Source organism: Hyperolius riggenbachi, chromosome 5 (assembly GCF_040937935.1).
Source record: "Hyperolius riggenbachi isolate aHypRig1 chromosome 5, aHypRig1.pri, whole genome shotgun sequence".
Classification (NCBI taxonomy): Eukaryota; Metazoa; Chordata; class Amphibia; order Anura; family Hyperoliidae; genus Hyperolius; species Hyperolius riggenbachi.
The window spans coordinates 378048304-378064628 of NC_090650.1; the positions used below are offsets into that span (position 1 = coordinate 378048304).

A 16325-nucleotide genomic window follows, 5' to 3' on the forward strand; every position below is an offset into this window, starting at 1 on the left:
GATCAGTTAAGGTCACAGGAAAGAATTGAGTGAGTATAGACTGGGAAAATGTGAATAAATATTTGTCATATACTCCCAGACACAAAGGCACTCCGTTTAGGGTTGATGGCAAGTGTTTCAGTTTTATCATTAGTGCAGCTATAACTTTAAATCAAGCAGTAATCAATCACCTACTGTAGTTCAGAAGACTGCATAGAACAATACTCCACATGCAGCAGAAGTAAACAACTGTGTTTTTCTCATTGTTATTAGGTAGATTGTACAGTGTTGCAAATTTCGCCAAAGTCGATTTCGAAAATATATTAGCGAAAATACATTGCATTTTTATAATGTGAATTTTCCCCAAACTTGCAAATTGTCATTCATGAGTTAAGAGCAAATCTCAAACATATTACTGAATTTTACCATATATCCTCGAATATAGGTCAACCTGATGTATAACTCGACTCCAGTTTTTCACCCTCTTAAGCTGGAATTTTTATTGACTCAAGTATAAGTCTACCCAGCAAAGTTAATTGCTGTACTTGGGGCCCAGGAAGAATTAATAGCTGCATATGGGGACCAGGAGGGGTTAATGACTGCACTGCATAAAGTATTGCAGGCATTAACCCCTCCTGTCCCTCAAGTGCAGCCAATCACTCCTCCAGGCCCCCAAGTGCAGCTCCCCCTCCTGCAGCCCAGTATTTCCCCCCTGCCACTTTCCTTGTTAATTGTTGTGGCCAGGACTTTCAGACCTGTATTTTCTTGGCATTTCCTTTATTAAGAAAGTATCACTTACCACCGAACACTTTCATTCCAGCACAGGAGACTTGGGCGCAGCAGTGAGTAACGTCAGCGTCGTCAGAAGACAGAGCTGAAGTTGCTTATAAAACACTATAATTCGGCCTTCAGCAATTGCTGGAAGCCGAATTATTTCATTCCCCACCATCCATGGCGGCCTGGAGGGGGAATAGTATTTAACATTGATGGGAATTTGTGCAGGAGCAGGATAAGCCATACAGGCTATATCCTGCGCTCAAATTGCTGCAAATGGGAATGTCACTAATACTACTGTACACACATTACTCAATGTACTCAGTGTTACCCGTGACTCGTGTATGAGTCTGACCTAAATTTCTAGACTTATAGTCGAGTATATACAGTACATTATTTTCGCAAAAAAATAATGCGAAAAGAATATTGTCATTTTTGCTCATCAGTGTACATTATAGTTAAAGTTATGGGCATCCTAAGTGCATTGCCCAGAGTTCTTCTCTAATTGTTTGAGGTTGAGCAAATGGTGAGGTCAAAAAGGTCATAAATGTTTACCCTCCATTTACCCAATTATGAACTCGCTTTACTGCTTCTTCTCTTACTCCCTTTCTAAACATTCTTTGTTTTAAGGACAACTGTGGCAACTAAGACCAGCCTTGGAGTTCTGTTCAGGGTTCCCCTGGTTATCAACTGCATGAAGGGCATTCTACACGCTCAGAGGAAACTAAAACTAGGCAGCTCCTTCTTGAAAAGGTAGGTTGTTCTCTAATTTTAATATCTTTACTGTTGATTTTGAAAATAGATCCACAAATAGCATGAAGAAATACCGTAATTATAACAAATAGTCACAGCGACCATGCGCAAAAGATAATATGCGTATGATGCAAGTCCATTGCTGCTGTCCAAATGAAACAAAAAGTAACACCTGGACACTCTACTTACTAAGTTGTCAGATGATATACTGTACACTTCTTTCAAAAAAAGAGGCCACCACCTCGATATAACAAAGCAAATACCAAGGTGAGAGCGTACATATATGTACACCGCCGGTAAGCTGGACGCAAGGTGAGTCAAATGACTACGAGTACTATTCCCCCTCCAAGTCGTAACAACTTGGAGGGAAGTAATTCAGGGTCCGGTAATCGCTGGAACCCCAAATTACCCTTATGCGCCCCGTGCAGTATAACGTTACTGCTATCGTGGCACCTAGGTTTGGTGCTCGGAGCTGTGCGCTGAAACTATCTGCTTCGAGGTAAGAGCCTCCCATTGGATAGGTACTGCATGGGTGATTATCTTTCGCAATTAATATACTGTTTGACTGGGAGTTCCATTAGTTAATTTTTTCTTCCTTGATAACATGGGCATGTTCCAAGATGACAATGCCAGAATTCATCAGGCGTGAATTGTGAAAGACTGGTTCAGGGAGCAGCACACACAGGGCCGGATTTGTACATTTTACCACCCTAGGCCAACTATCACCAGCCGCCCCATGACTAACAGCAATCCCCCCCCCCCCCCCCCCAACACTGCCAATCTCTGCCCCTGTCCTTTGTAGTGAAGTAGTGAACCGGAACTCATTTTTTAAAACTTGTGCACCCATTATCAGGTTCAAGAGTAGTTGTTTCACATAGATCCCATAACTATCTGACTGATTCCTCAGTCTGATTACAGCAGAGCACTCCTTCTCCTTCTCCTCCTACCTAGTTTTTCTAGTGCAGCCACATAAATGGATCTGGTCTCTGAAGTTTTCCATTGGCCTGAAGACTGTCTGTGACGAGTCACTGTGACAAGAGCATGTTCAGGCCAATGGAAAGCTGCACCGATCAGGTCCATTTATATGTGATGAGTCAGCCATGTCACTGGGAAGGAGGCTATAGACATCTCACTTTAAATGTTGTCCTTTGCTGCAGCCAAACACCTCCCTACACACACACAGAGCGTCATGGGGCCCTAGCGCAGTACCACTGCATGGCCTATTTCCACCACAGCCCTACTTATAAAGGAATACCTGGGGAGGGGGAAGTGCCCTGGGAAGATCAGATCCAGCTCCCAGCAGTCTATCAGATCCTTTGCTTTACTTCTGATTCTCTCCATGGTGCCGCTTTCACATCCAAAAGATCCAGCTACTACACATGTACGGGCCTGTCTGCACACCTACTCGATCACGCCTTATAGCCAGGAGCGGTTTGCAAATGCTCCTGGCTATGGGGGGTGATGGAGGAGGCACCCAGATGGGCCCACGCATGTGCAGTAGCATTCAACACTGGGTGACTATCAGATGTTTTGGAAGGGCCAGTGGTACTCTGGAGGAGGTCCGAATTACAGCAAGTTAGGGACCTGATAGACTGGGGGCCTGGAAGAAGCCTCAGGGAAGTAAATCTGAACCAGCACAAATCCGTGTTCATTTAAAGTGAGCCTTTCGCTGCAGCCTAACCCTTCTTCCCCACAGACCCCCCTTCAGCCAGAACCCCCCCCCTCCCCCTCCATTAAACATGCCTTAAAGGAAACCTAAACTGAAAGGAGTGTAGAATCTGTCATATTCAGTACTTTTTAAAAAGATCAGTTGTTTCTAGTGCAATGCTTTAGCCTGGGTACATAGTCACACAACTGCAGCAAGCATGCAGCCAGTGAAAGCAGATGGGAGTAAGAAAACCTGGTCTGCATGCTTGTTATACCTGAACATAATATCTGAGGAAGAGATAAAACAACACAACAGCCAGGAACATGTTAAAAACAGACAGACCTCTGCCCCGGGTCCCTGGTAATTCCCTCACATCCCCCCACACCATTCCAGCACAGGCAGACTGCTAATACCATACACTCACCCACATGCACACAGTTAGTTCCATTTGCAGAGCATCCCTCTCAGCAGGAGATGTGGAGAAGATAAGCCTGACGCTCCGGTCTCCTCCACGTGAAGCTTCAGGGGGCGGGGAGGTGAAGCCAACAAATCACCAGCCAAAACACCAGCCAGTCTGGATCGAAACTGGAGATGCATGGATGGCTGCTGCCCTGCTCGTCTGTGTGCGTTATCCTTACTGACTGCTTGCATCCTTGAAGTAATCCCGAAGAGGAAGGCCCCACTCTGTTGTGTGCCTCTGTGCATTTGGACTGGTCCATGGGCTTCCGATGCACCTCTGCATCCTAACGCTGTCTCTTAGCAGCTTCCCTGCCTCGCCACCGCAGAGTTCCTTCTTCCCCCTGCCGCTGCCAACCATGTGTGCTTTCATCCCTGTCAGCGTGTTAGTCACACATGCCTGCCTCACTTACTGCAGCCGCCGCTGCGATCTGTAAACTTATGCAGGGCGGCTCTGGAAGGACCAGGTCTGACTGCCTCTTGCTGGCTGCTGCTTCCATCTGCAGTGTGGAGGAGTCAGGACTGAATCGGCATAATATTTAGCGCAGTCGGTGATCTTGTTTGCTGTATACAAATGCCTCCTGCCCATCAGCCGCCCTACACAAGGTTGATTTTTCTGCCGCCCTAGGCCATGGCCTAGGTGGCCTAGCCAGAAATACGGCCCTGAGCACACATCATTTTCATACATGGATTGGCCATATCAGAGTCCAGAACTTAACCCCATTGAGAATTTTGGTATATGCTGTAGAAGAATTTCAGGCTGGAGTAGGAGGCACTAACCATAATAAAAAACTGAAAGGCAGTTTAAAAATTGGAGGAGGGGTAGTTACTTACCTTCTCCAAGTAACAAGCGCTTGTACAGTGTATTCTTTTTATTCCCTTCATCGGGATAATAGAAGGAGTGCTAGCAGGAGTGTTGCTCTAAGTATTGCATCAAGCTTACATGGTTCTCACTAGATTCATTGTTTTCCAGGTGAGCCTGTTTTGCATATGGCAGTTAGCTTACCTCCTAGATCACTCTGGGCTAATTAATGTCCTAGTGAGTCTGATTTGCATGTGCTTTCCAATACTTTGCACGAATAAGTCCTGGGGCAACCAAAGTCAAGCACACGTCTTCACGGGGGCTTGGCTAAAGGATCTTTCGGGTAACTTGTGATCACCTGAATTCCTTCTAAAAGGGTTTTTATTTTGACACAAGATAGAAGAAGTTGCACCGCAGTCCGACTCTCTCATTTGTTTCTACAAGACATTGCTGAAAAATTGTGGATGGAAATAAATGTTATGACATTGCAGAAGCTCATCGAATCGATGCCACAGCCAAAGCATGCCATAATCAAAGCTAAAGGCGGTCCAATGAAACATTAGAATCAGTGACTTTTTTGGGGGATACGCATTGTAAATTTACATGGATCCGTACATCAGCCCTAAATGAGGGACAATTGAAGAAAAAAGAGGGACAGGGGGGTTTTATACTCAAAAAGGAGTGGCCCTCCAAAAAAGGAACAGTTGGGGGCTATGCCTTTTCATGCTCTTCCAAATTAAATTACATTTTCTTTGTACTAGGGCTAGAATTAAACTGCCCATTTGAAGCAAGCCTGTAACTTGTGGGGAGGCAAAAGTCAGAAACTTACCTTAGTAGAAGGAACCCTCTGGATCCTGCAGAGGTTTCCCGAGTCCTCCTGCAGACCATAGCTGGATGCCGAGACCCCCTGGAAGCTTGCGGCCACCCTTCCATACATGAGCTGCCATTTGGGCTTGGTGGAAGAAGCCAAAGTCTTTTCGGCTCCATGCTACTGGGCAGGTTCAAGCTGCCTGTGCAGTGTGGATGAGCCCTGTCGACAAGCCCTTGTCAATGAGCTTTGGGGGGTCCCGGGGCTGGAACGATGAGGTGGAGAGGGAAGAGGGAGGCCTCTACTTTATCCAGAGGCTTCCATCTACTGATATAAGTATTCCAATCTAGCAATTTTTTTTCACTTCAGGTCTACTTAAAGGGGGATTGAAAGCCATAAAATCAAATTCCATTTACCCACTGCTCTGTGATTATTATGCAGTCTACAAACCAAGCATTCCAATATAATCATAAATGTGTCTGCTGCAATGAATCTTATCTCAGTCAGCCTGGCTCTATTTGGTACATTCCCGGGGAGAGGGAAGCTTGTTATCTCCCCTCCCACATTCCTGCTCCTCACTGATTGGCTGAGGGCAATTCAGTGTGACACAACACTGAGCAGGGAAATACATCTCACCCCTCTGCAGAAGCTGCTGAAGTACAATTTATGCTGTGCTGTGCTTACAAAGAAAACTAGATATGACTGACAGTGCAGTTTTTAGGAGAAAAAAGAGTAAGAGATGACATTACATAAGAATTCAGTCAGAGGCAGTAAAGGTGGAAAATGCCTGAAACAGTTTTCTCTATATTTTCTATATAAAATTCACTGAAATCAAAACTTGAACAGTACAATGCATATGTTTTGTAAGTAGTTACCTGAAATCTGTCATTGAATCTGTCCTCTGCTCCTCCATCCTTGTCTGGTATGCTGGCTCCACCGATAGCGACAGACGCAAACTACAGAGGTTCATCAGGTCAGCAGAAAGGATCATCGGAAACCAACTTCCTGCTCTGGACTCCCTCTATAAGGCCAGACTACGCTCCAGAGCACTGAAGATTGCAAACGATCCCTCCCGCCCTGGCCACCAGTTTTTCAGTCAGCTCCCTATGGGGCGGAGGTATCGGAGTTTTCGGTCCATCGCGACAAAGACCACGAGACACAAAAACAGCTTCTTCCCCTCAGTGGTAAATTTGCTGAACACGATAAACTCTGCTCATGCCCTCCCCCCTTAGGCTGCCCCTGTTCCTCCACGCTGACTTTTAGGCATGAAACCCACCTGGTTATGGAAAACTATGATCTATGGTTATGTTTATGTCATGAAGTGATGGGAATTAGTGGTGCTCAAATACCCCTTTTTAAAATTCGAGTTTGGTCGAATTCGAATAGTAAATTATTCGAGGTCAGTCGAATATTCGAGTCGAATAATTTTTACTATTCGATTCGACCTCGGACTTCGAGCTCACTATTCGAGTCGGTATTCGAGCTCACTATTCGAGCTGACTATTCGAATTGGCCTTAAATAGCTTCCAACACTTGTTTTGAGGGTGAATGATGCAAGAAACATCTTTTTTTCCAAGTAACAACAGCAAGTGATTATGTGGGGATGTTCCTTTAAAAAAAAATGTGGAAAGAGAAGTTGTGTCCTTAATTTTGTTCAGTAGTGTTACTGTATATACTTGTTCTTCTTCTTCTTTATCTTTCTTCTTCTTCTTCTAGATCTTCTTCTTCTATATCTTCTTCTTCTTCTTCTATATTGTCTTCTTCTTCTTCTACTTCATCATCTTCTTCTTCTTCTTCATCATCTTCTTCTTCTTCTTCTTCTTCATCATCTTCTTCTTCTTCTTCATCATCTTCTTCTTCATCTTCTTCATCTTCTTCTTCTTCTTCATCTTCATCTTCTTCTTCTTCTTCATCTTCATCTTCTTCATCTTCTTCTTCTTCATCTTCTTCTTCTTCTTCTTCTTCTTCTTCTTCTTCTTCTTCATCTTCTTCTTCATCATCTTCTTCTTCATCTTCTTCATCTTCTTCTTCTTCTTCATCTTCATCTTCTTCTTCTTCTTCATCTTCATCTTCTTCTTCTTCATCTTCTTCTTCTTCTTCTTCATCTTCTTCTTCTTCTTCTTCATCTTCTTCTTCTTCTTCTTCTTCTTCTTCTTCTTCTTCTTCTTCTTCTTCTTCTTCTTCTTCTTCTTCATCTTCTTCATCATCTTCTTCATCTTCTTCTTCTTCTTCTTCATCTTCTTCTTCTTCATCTTCTTCTTCTTCATCTTCTTCATCTTCTTCTTCTTCTTCTTCTTTTTCATCTTCTTCTTCATCATCTTCTTCATCTTCTTCTTCATCTTCTTCTTCATCTTCATCTTCTCCTTCTCCTTCTTTTTCAATATCGTCTTCTTCTTCTTCACGTATTTCTCTTTTCAATTTTTTTTTTAAAGAAATGCAGCTATTTTTGAGCGTAACAAATAGCTGGTGGGCGCACGCATGTTGGAAGCGCCATTGTATGTGCTCCCTGGCAGTGGAAACACAAAGACAGCAGGAGGTAAATTCAGCAGCAGGAGGAGGAGGATGAGTGTGTGGCAGCAGGCAGTCAATGAGGCAGGCAGCTCGCCGTGACATAATAGCCCTGGTACCTAGCGGTGATACCAGGGCTGTAAATAAACACAACAGGAGGTCCCAGACAGCGGTCGTGCAGCCCACATTGTGTCCAATACACAACTGGGACAACACAGTTTTCAACCCGGGCACCTCAGAAAAATTAAACCTTTTTTTTTTTTTTTTAATGGTTTGTTTGGTTTTGGTTTTGCAACCAATATAGCTATTGTTTGACGTAATAGCTGGTGGCAGAGTGGCAGCAGAAGGTAATTCTGTGTACCCTGGCAGTGGGAAACACAGACAGACAGCAACAGCAGCAGGAGGAATGGAGGAGTAATGTGAGCAGCTATTGTTTGACGTAATAGCTGGTGGCAGAGTGGCAGCAGAAGGTAAATCATCTGTGTAGTGTACCCTGGCAGTGGGAAACACAGACAGACAGCAGCAGCAGCAGCAGGAGGAGGTATGGAGGAGTAGTGTGAGTGTGGCAGCAGGTAGGCAGCGTGACATAATAGCCCTGGTACCTAGCGGTGATACCAGGGCTGTAAATAAACACAACAGGAGGTCCCAGACAGCGGTCGTGCAGCCCACATTGTGTCCAATACACAACTGGGACAACACAGTTTTCAACCCGGGCACCTCAGAAAAATTAAACCTTTTTTTTTTTTTTTAATGGTTTGTTTGGTTTTGGTTTTGCAACCAATATAGCTATTGTTTGACGTAATAGCTGGTGGCAGAGTGGCAGCAGAAGGTAATTCTGTGTACCCTGGCAGTGGGAAACACAGACAGACAGCAACAGCAGCAGGAGGAATGGAGGAGTAATGTGAGCAGCTATTGTTTGACGTAATAGCTGGTGGCAGAGTGGCAGCAGAAGGTAAATCATCTGTGTAGTGTACCCTGGCAGTGGGAAACACAGACAGACAGCAGCAGCAGCAGCAGGAGGAGGTATGGAGGAGTAGTGTGAGTGTGGCAGCAGGTAGGCAGCGTGACATAATAGCCCTGGTACCTAGCGGTGATACCAGGGCTGTAAATAAACACAACAGGAGGTCCCAGACAGCGGTCGTGCAGCCCACATTGTGTCCAATACACAACTGGGACAACACAGTTTTCAACCCGGGCACCTCAGAAAAATTAAACCTTTTTTTTTTTTTTTTTTATGGTTTGTTTGGTTTTGGTTTTGCAACCAATATAGCTATTGTTTGACGTAATAGCTGGTGGCAGAGTGGCAGCAGAAGGTAATTCTGTGTACCCTGGCAGTGGGAAACACAGACAGACAGCAACAGCAGCAGGAGGAATGGAGGAGTAATGTGAGCAGCTATTGTTTGACGTAATAGCTGGTGGCAGAGTGGCAGCAGAAGGTAAATCATCTGTGTAGTGTACCCTGGCAGTGGGAAACACAGACAGACAGCAGCAGCAGCAGCAGGAGGAGGTATGGAGGAGTAGTGTGAGTGTGGCAGCAGGTAGGCAGCGTGACATAATAGCCCTGGTACCTAGCGGTGATACCAGGGCTGTAAATAAACACAACAGGAGGTCCCAGACAGCGGTCGTGCAGCCCACATTGTGTCCAATACACAACTGGGACAACACAGTTTTCAACCCGGGCACCTCAGAAAAATTAAACCTTTTTTTTTTTTAATGGTTTGTTTGGTTTTGGTTTTGCAACCAATATAGCTATTGTTTGACGTAATAGCTGGTGGCAGAGTGGCAGCAGAAGGTAATTCTGTGTACCCTGGCAGTGGGAAACACAGACAGACAGCAACAGCAGCAGGAGGAATGGAGGAGTAATGTGAGCAGCTATTGTTTGACGTAATAGCTGGTGGCAGAGTGGCAGCAGAAGGTAAATCATCTGTGTAGTGTACCCTGGCAGTGGGAAACACAGACAGACAGCAGCAGCAGCAGCAGGAGGAGGTATGGAGGAGTAGTGTGAGTGTGGCAGCAGGTAGGCAGCGTGACATAATAGCCCTGGTACCTAGCGGTGATACCAGGGCTGTAAATAAACACAACAGGAGGTCCCAGACAGCGGTCGTGCAGCCCACATTGTGTCCAATACACAACTGGGACAACACAGTTTTCAACCCGGGCACCTCAGAAAAATTAAACCTTTTTTTTTTTTTTAATGGTTTGTTTGGTTTTGGTTTTGCAACCAATATAGCTATTGTTTGACGTAATAGCTGGTGGCAGAGTGGCAGCAGAAGAAGGTAATTCTGTGTACCCTGGCAGTGGGAAACACAGACAGACAGCAGCAGCAGGAGGAGGAATGGAGGAGTAGGCGAGCAGCTATTGTTTGACGTAATAGCTGGTGGCAGAGTGGCAGCAGAAGGTAAATCATCTGTGTACCCTGGCAGTGGGAAACACAGACAGACAGCAGCAGCAGCAGCAGGAGGAGGTATGGAGGAGCAGTGTGAGTGTGGCAGCAGGTAGGCAGCGTGACATAATAGCCCTGGTACCTAGCGGTGATACCAGGGCTGTAAATAAACACAACAGGAGGTCCCAGACAGCGGTCGTGCAGCCCACATTGTGTCCAATACACAACTGGAACAACACAATTTTCAACCCGGGCACCTCAGAAAAATTAAACCTTTTTTTTTTTTAATGGTTTGTTTGGTTTTGGTTTTGCAACCAATATAGCTATTGTTTGACGTAATAGCTGGTGGCAGAGTGGCAGCAGAAGAAGGTAATTCTGTGTACCCTGGCAGTGGGAAACACAGACAGACAGCAGAAGGGCAGTACACAGCAGCCCACTGTAGGTGTAAAATGTGTGGCTGCAGGCGACGTAATAGTCAAAGTGAACCAGGCTGGCTTAGTGAGCAGGAGCCAGGAGGTGGTAAAGGGTGGTAAGGCACATTAACGATGGTTCCGGCAGCCAGTTCATGTCCCCCTCTCGCCGACAACAGGGGCCAGGAACTCGCCTTCCACCCACGCCTGGTTCATCTTGAGAAACGTCAGTCTGTCCACAGACTTGTGAGACAGACGTGAGCGTTTCTCGGTGACCACGCCACCAGCTGCACTGAAGCAGCGCTCGGACAGCACGCTGGAAGGGGGGCAGGACAGCACTTCCAGGGCGTACTGCGCCAGCTCGCTCCAGATCTCCATGCGCTTGACCCAATACTCCATGGGATCAACAGGGGCATCGCTGTCAAGCCCGCTGTACGACCCCATGTAGTCAGCCACTAGGGATGCTCATTCGGATTCCGCGGAAATGCAATTTCCGAAATTCCGATCGGAAATTGCATTTCCGCATCGGAATGCGGAAATCGGTAATTCTAGTGCAGGAGGCGGATTTCCGCCGGAAATCGCGGAAATTTCCGCCGGAAATCGCGGAAATTCCACCCGACTTTAACATCGATTTTCTCAAAAACTATAAAGTCTTTTTGAAAACTTTTTTTTGCATCTTGTTCACAAGATTCAGTTTAATAAACCCTGAAAATTTGGTGTTTCTAGGACTTAAGGGGGATTTTCTATTAACCGCTAAAGTCAGTGGATTTTTACTGTAATGTAAAATGCAGAAAATCTGCATCTGCCTATTTTCTGCATTTTACAATACAGTAAAAATCCGCCAACTTTAGCAGTTAATAGCAAAGCCCCCGTAAGTCCTAGAAACACCAAATTTTCAGGGTTTATTAAACAGAATCTTCTGAACAAGATGCAAAAAAAAGTTTTCAAAAAGACCTTATAGTTTTTGAGAAAATCGATGTTAAAGTCGGGCGGAATTTCCGCGATTTCCGGCGGAAATTCCGCATTGGAATGCGGAAATTGATAGCGGAAGGCGGAATCGGTAATTTGGCAATGGCGGAATGCGGATTTATCGCGGAATCGGAAATTGGCATTCCGACCATCCCTATCAGCCACCATGCGGGTCAGGCGCTGGCTGTGACCGGAGGAGGATGCTGCTGCATGCATCTCCTCTCTAGTCACTGCTGCCGGAGCCTCTACAGTCCTGTAGAGCTCGTGGCTGAGAGACAGCAGGTCTGTGGGGCGCTTGCTGCTGCTGGATGCAGGCACCTGCTGCTGCCTCTGTGCTGGCTGCTGGACAGTGGGGGTGGAAGGCTGGGGGAAGGCTTCCTCCAAGCGCTCAACAAGGGCCTGCTGCAAGCTCCTTATTTGTTGCGCTGGGTCTCCTCCTGCAGGCGGCAGGAACTGGCTCAACTTCCCCTTGAGGCGTGGGTCCAACATCATGCTGATCCAGATGTCCTCCCTCTGCTTCATCTGGATCACCCTGGGGTCCCTGCGCAGGCACGTCAGCATGTGCGCTGCCATTGGGAAGAGGCGGGCCACGTCTGCTGGCACATCGACGTCAGTGCTGTCCTCATCCTCCTCCTCTGCCGCCTCATCCTCTCTCCACCCCCGCACCAACTCAGCTGCGCTGTGCTGATCCCCCTCATCAGCAGCCAGGTCAGGGACCTCCACCAAGTCCTCCTCCTCCTCCCCCTCAGAGGTGGACTGCGCAGCTGGTTGCCGCTCCTGCTGGTCCAAGGCTGCCGCTCCCTGTTCCAGCAAAGCATCGAGGGCCCTGTTCAGCAGAGAAACCAGGGGCACCCACTCGCAGACCATAGCATGGTCCCTGCTCACCATGTTTGTGGCCTGCAGGAAGGGAGCCAGCACAAAGCACACCTGCTGCATGTGCCTCCAGTCATCATCGGGGACGATGGACGGGATGTTGCTGGTCTTGTCCCTTCTCTGAGCTGCGGAAACAGTGGCCAGGGCAAGGTACTGTTTGACAGCGTGCCTCTGTTCAACCAGACGCTCCAACATCGCCAGGGTGGAGTTCCAGTGAGTCGGAACGTCAAGGATCAGCCGATGGCGTGGCAGATCCAGCTCCTTTTGCACGTCTTCCAGGCTCGCACAGGCTGCAGCCGAGCGCCGGAAGTGACGCACAACATTCCTTGCCGTTTCCAGCAGTTCGCCCATCCCCTGGTAGGTGCGCAGGAACTTCTGCACCACCAGGTTCAGCACGTGGGCAAGACAGGGGATGTGGGTCAGGTTTCCCCTGTCTATTGCGGCAACCAGATTGGCCCCATTGTCGGCCACCACCTCTCCGACTCTGAGGCCTCTGGGGGTCAGCCAAATCCTCTCCTGCTCCTGGAGTTTGGCCAACACATGGGTTGCCGTCAGCTTGGTCTTCCCAAGGCTGACCAAGTGCAGCAGCGCTTGGCAGTGGCGGGCCTTCACGCTGCTGCTGAGGCGGGGGGTTTGGCCAGGTGTGCCAGAGGATCGGAGGAACCTGCTGCAGTTCCCCTGACCCTGCGGGGTGGCACCACCCACTGTGTTGCTGCTGCTGCTGTGCCCGCTGCTGCTCTCCCATCCTCACCCCCTTCCACCAAGCTGACCCAGTGGACAGTGAAGGACAGGTAGCGGCCTGTCCCGAAGCGGCTGCTCCAGGAGTCCATGGTGACGTGGACCCTTTCACCAACCGCGTGCTCCAGCCCTCGCTCCACATTGGCCATCACAAAGCGGTGCAGTGCAGGAATGGCCTTGCGGGCAAAAAAGTGTCTGCTGGGGAGCTGCCAGTCTGGGGCTGCGCAAGCAAGCAGCGCACGAATGTCGCTCCCCTCCTGCACGAGCGTGTACGGCAGGAGTTGGGAGCACATGGCCCGTGCCAGCAAGCCGTTCAGCTGCCGCACGCGACGGCTGCTGGGAGGCAGAGCCCTAACCACCCCCTGGAAGGACTCGCTCAAAAGGCTCTGGCGTGGCCTTTTGCTGACATGGGAAACAGCAGACACAGCAGAGGAGGCCACTGAGGACTGGCTGCCAGAACAGGCCTCAGTGTCGGCGGCAGGAGTTGCAGAGGGGGGAGGAGCAGTGCGTTTCCGCACTCCTGCTGGTGCTGCTGGAGGAGCAGGAGGGCGGGTGGCTGCTGTTGCTGCTGCTGCTGCTGAAGGCTGTGCAGTGATGGGTGTGGTGCCACTGCCAGCACCAGATGCCTTCAGCCTCTGGAACTCCTCATGCTGGTGGAAATGTTTAGCCGCAAGGTGGTTGATGAGCGAGCTGGTGCTGAACTTTAAGGGGTCTGCACCTCTGCTCAACTTCCGCTGACAGTGGTTGCAAGTGGCGTACTTGCTGTACACAGTGGGCATGGTGAAAAACCGCCAGATTGGTGACAGAAACATCCCCCTACGGCATGGAAGCGCTGCTGCCTGTCTCCCTGTGGTGGTTGGGGGGGGGCTTGGGTGCGGCTGGTGGTGGTACTGGCTGATGCTGCTGCTGCTGCTGCTGAGCCTGAGACACCAGCAGGCTGTGGGATGCTGCCAATGCTTGCAATGATGCGCCTCCTTGCAAGGCCCACAAGCGCATCCTCCTCCTCCTCCTCAGAGCTGCTGAGGACGACATCCCCTGGAGCCTGGAGGTGGTGGCACCCAGTCTCTGTCTGTCACCGGGTCATCATCATCATGCCCCTCCTGAAACATGTCCTGCTGGGATGATGACCCCCCAAACTCCTCTCCTGATGCATGGATGGGACGCTTGACTGTCGCCACAGTCTTGCTGTCCAATCCCTCCTCCCCCAAAGTGCCCATCAGCATCTCCTCCTCAAAATCGCCAACAACAGCAGACAATACCCTGATGGTGCCTGGGGTAAAAAGACTGCTGAGTGACAGGTCGGCGACTGATGGTGAACTGGCCTCCTCCCCAGGCCCTGCTGGGCGGCTGCTGCGAACAGGGGTGGTGGTGGTGGTGGTGGTGGTGGTGGTGAGGGTGGAGGCCTCGGATGCAGAGCTGATGGCGGGCTGCTCATCCTCCGTCATGAGTTGCACCACAGTGTCTGCATCCTTTTCCTCAATGGGACGTTTCCGACCCGGCTGGAGGAAAATGGGAGCAGGTGCTACACGCTGCTGCTGCTGTGTCTCTGCAGCGTGAGTTGCAGATGCTCCTGCTGGGCGGCGCCCAAGGCGTCCACGGCCAGTGGCTATGGGAGGAATGTTAGCCACTGACGCTGCTGCTGCTGCTGCGGAACTGTGCATGGTGGCGCGCCCGCGGCCGCGGCTTGCCACAATGCTGCTCCCTCTCCTCCTGATTCCCTTGCTGCCCTTCCCCTTGCCCAAACCGCGCTGGCTGCCACTTCCAGACATCTTCAATGTTTTGGGCGTATAGACAAAAGTTTTTTAAAAGGGCGGGTGAAAAGTGGGGTACTTTAATGGAGTGGGTTGGTTGGTGAGGTGACTGAGTGAGTGTCCCCTAGTACAGTAAGTAAGTAGTAACAGTCAGGAAGTACAACTAGCAGTTACAATAATCAGTAGTAATCACAAGTAAATTTAGTGTGTGTACACTCAGACAGTGAGTGCACGCACGCAGGAGCTAGTAGCCTATGAACACAGTGACTGAGTGTCCTAGACTCCTAGTACAGTAAGAGTAAGTAGTAACAGTAAGTAGAACTAACTAATTACAATAATCAATCAGCGATCAGAAGGAAATGGAGTGTGGGTGTGTGTACACTCAGACAGTGAGTGCACGCACGCAGGAGCTAGTAGCCTATGAACACAGTGACTGAGTGTCCTAGACTCCTAGTACAGTAAGAGTAAGTAGTAACAGTAAGTAGAACTAACTAATTACAATAATCAATCAGCGATCAGAAGGAAATAGAGTGTGGGTGGTGTGTGTACACTCAGACAGTGAGTGCACGCACGCAGGAGCTAGTAGCCTATGGACAGTGACTGAGTGTCCTAGACTCCTAGTACAGTAAGAGTAAGTAGTAACAGTAAGTACAACTAACTAATTACGATAATCAATCAGCGATCAGAAGGAAATAGAGTGTGTGTTGTGTGTGTACACTCAGACAGTGAGTGCACGCACGCAGGAGCTAGTAGCCTATGAACACAGTGACTGAGTGTCCTAGACTCCTAGTACAGTAAGAGTAAGTAGTAACAGTAAGTAGAACTAACTAATTACAATAATCAATCAGCGATCAGAAGGAAATGGAGTGTGGGTGTGTGTACACTCAGACAGTGAGTGCACGCACGCAGGAGCTAGTAGCCTATGAACACAGTGACTGAGTGTCCTAGACTCCTAGTACAGTAAGAGTAAGTAGTAACAGTAAGTAGAACTAACTAATTACAATAATCAATCAGCGATCAGAAGGAAATGGAGTGTGGGTGTGTGTACACTCAGACAGTGAGTGCACGCACGCAGGAGCTAGTAGCCTATGAACACAGTGACTGAGTGTCCTAGACTCCTAGTACAGTAAGAGTAAGTAGTAACAGTAAGTACAACTAACTAATTACGATAATCAATCAGCGATCAGAAGGAAATAGAGTGTGTGTTGTGTGTGTACACTCAGACAGTGAGTGCACGCACGCAGGAGCTAGTAGCCTATGAACACAGTGACTGAGTGTCCTAGACTCCTAGTACAGTAAGAGTAAGTAGTAACAGTAAGTAGAACTAACTAATTACAATAATCAATCAGCGATCAGAAGGAAATAGAGTGTGGGTGGTGTGTGTACACTCAGACAGTGAGTGCACGCACGCAGGAGCTAGTAGCCTATGGACAGTGACTGAGTGTCCTTGACTCCTAGTACAGTAAGAGTAAG

The 16325-nt window shown here is 48.4% G+C and overlaps 1 protein-coding gene across 2 annotated transcripts in view; it reads left to right on the forward strand.

Annotated features, from left to right (window-relative positions):
* Positions 1–16325, forward strand: part of CNGB3 (cyclic nucleotide gated channel subunit beta 3) — a 312570-nt gene that overhangs the window by 158231 nt on the left and 138014 nt on the right. For both annotated transcript variants that reach the window (XM_068234874.1, XM_068234873.1), the window contains exon 4: positions 1384–1506. In XM_068234874.1, the coding sequence (XP_068090975.1) occupies positions 1384–1506 (123 nt within the window). The remainder of the gene's footprint in view (positions 1–1383; positions 1507–16325) is intronic.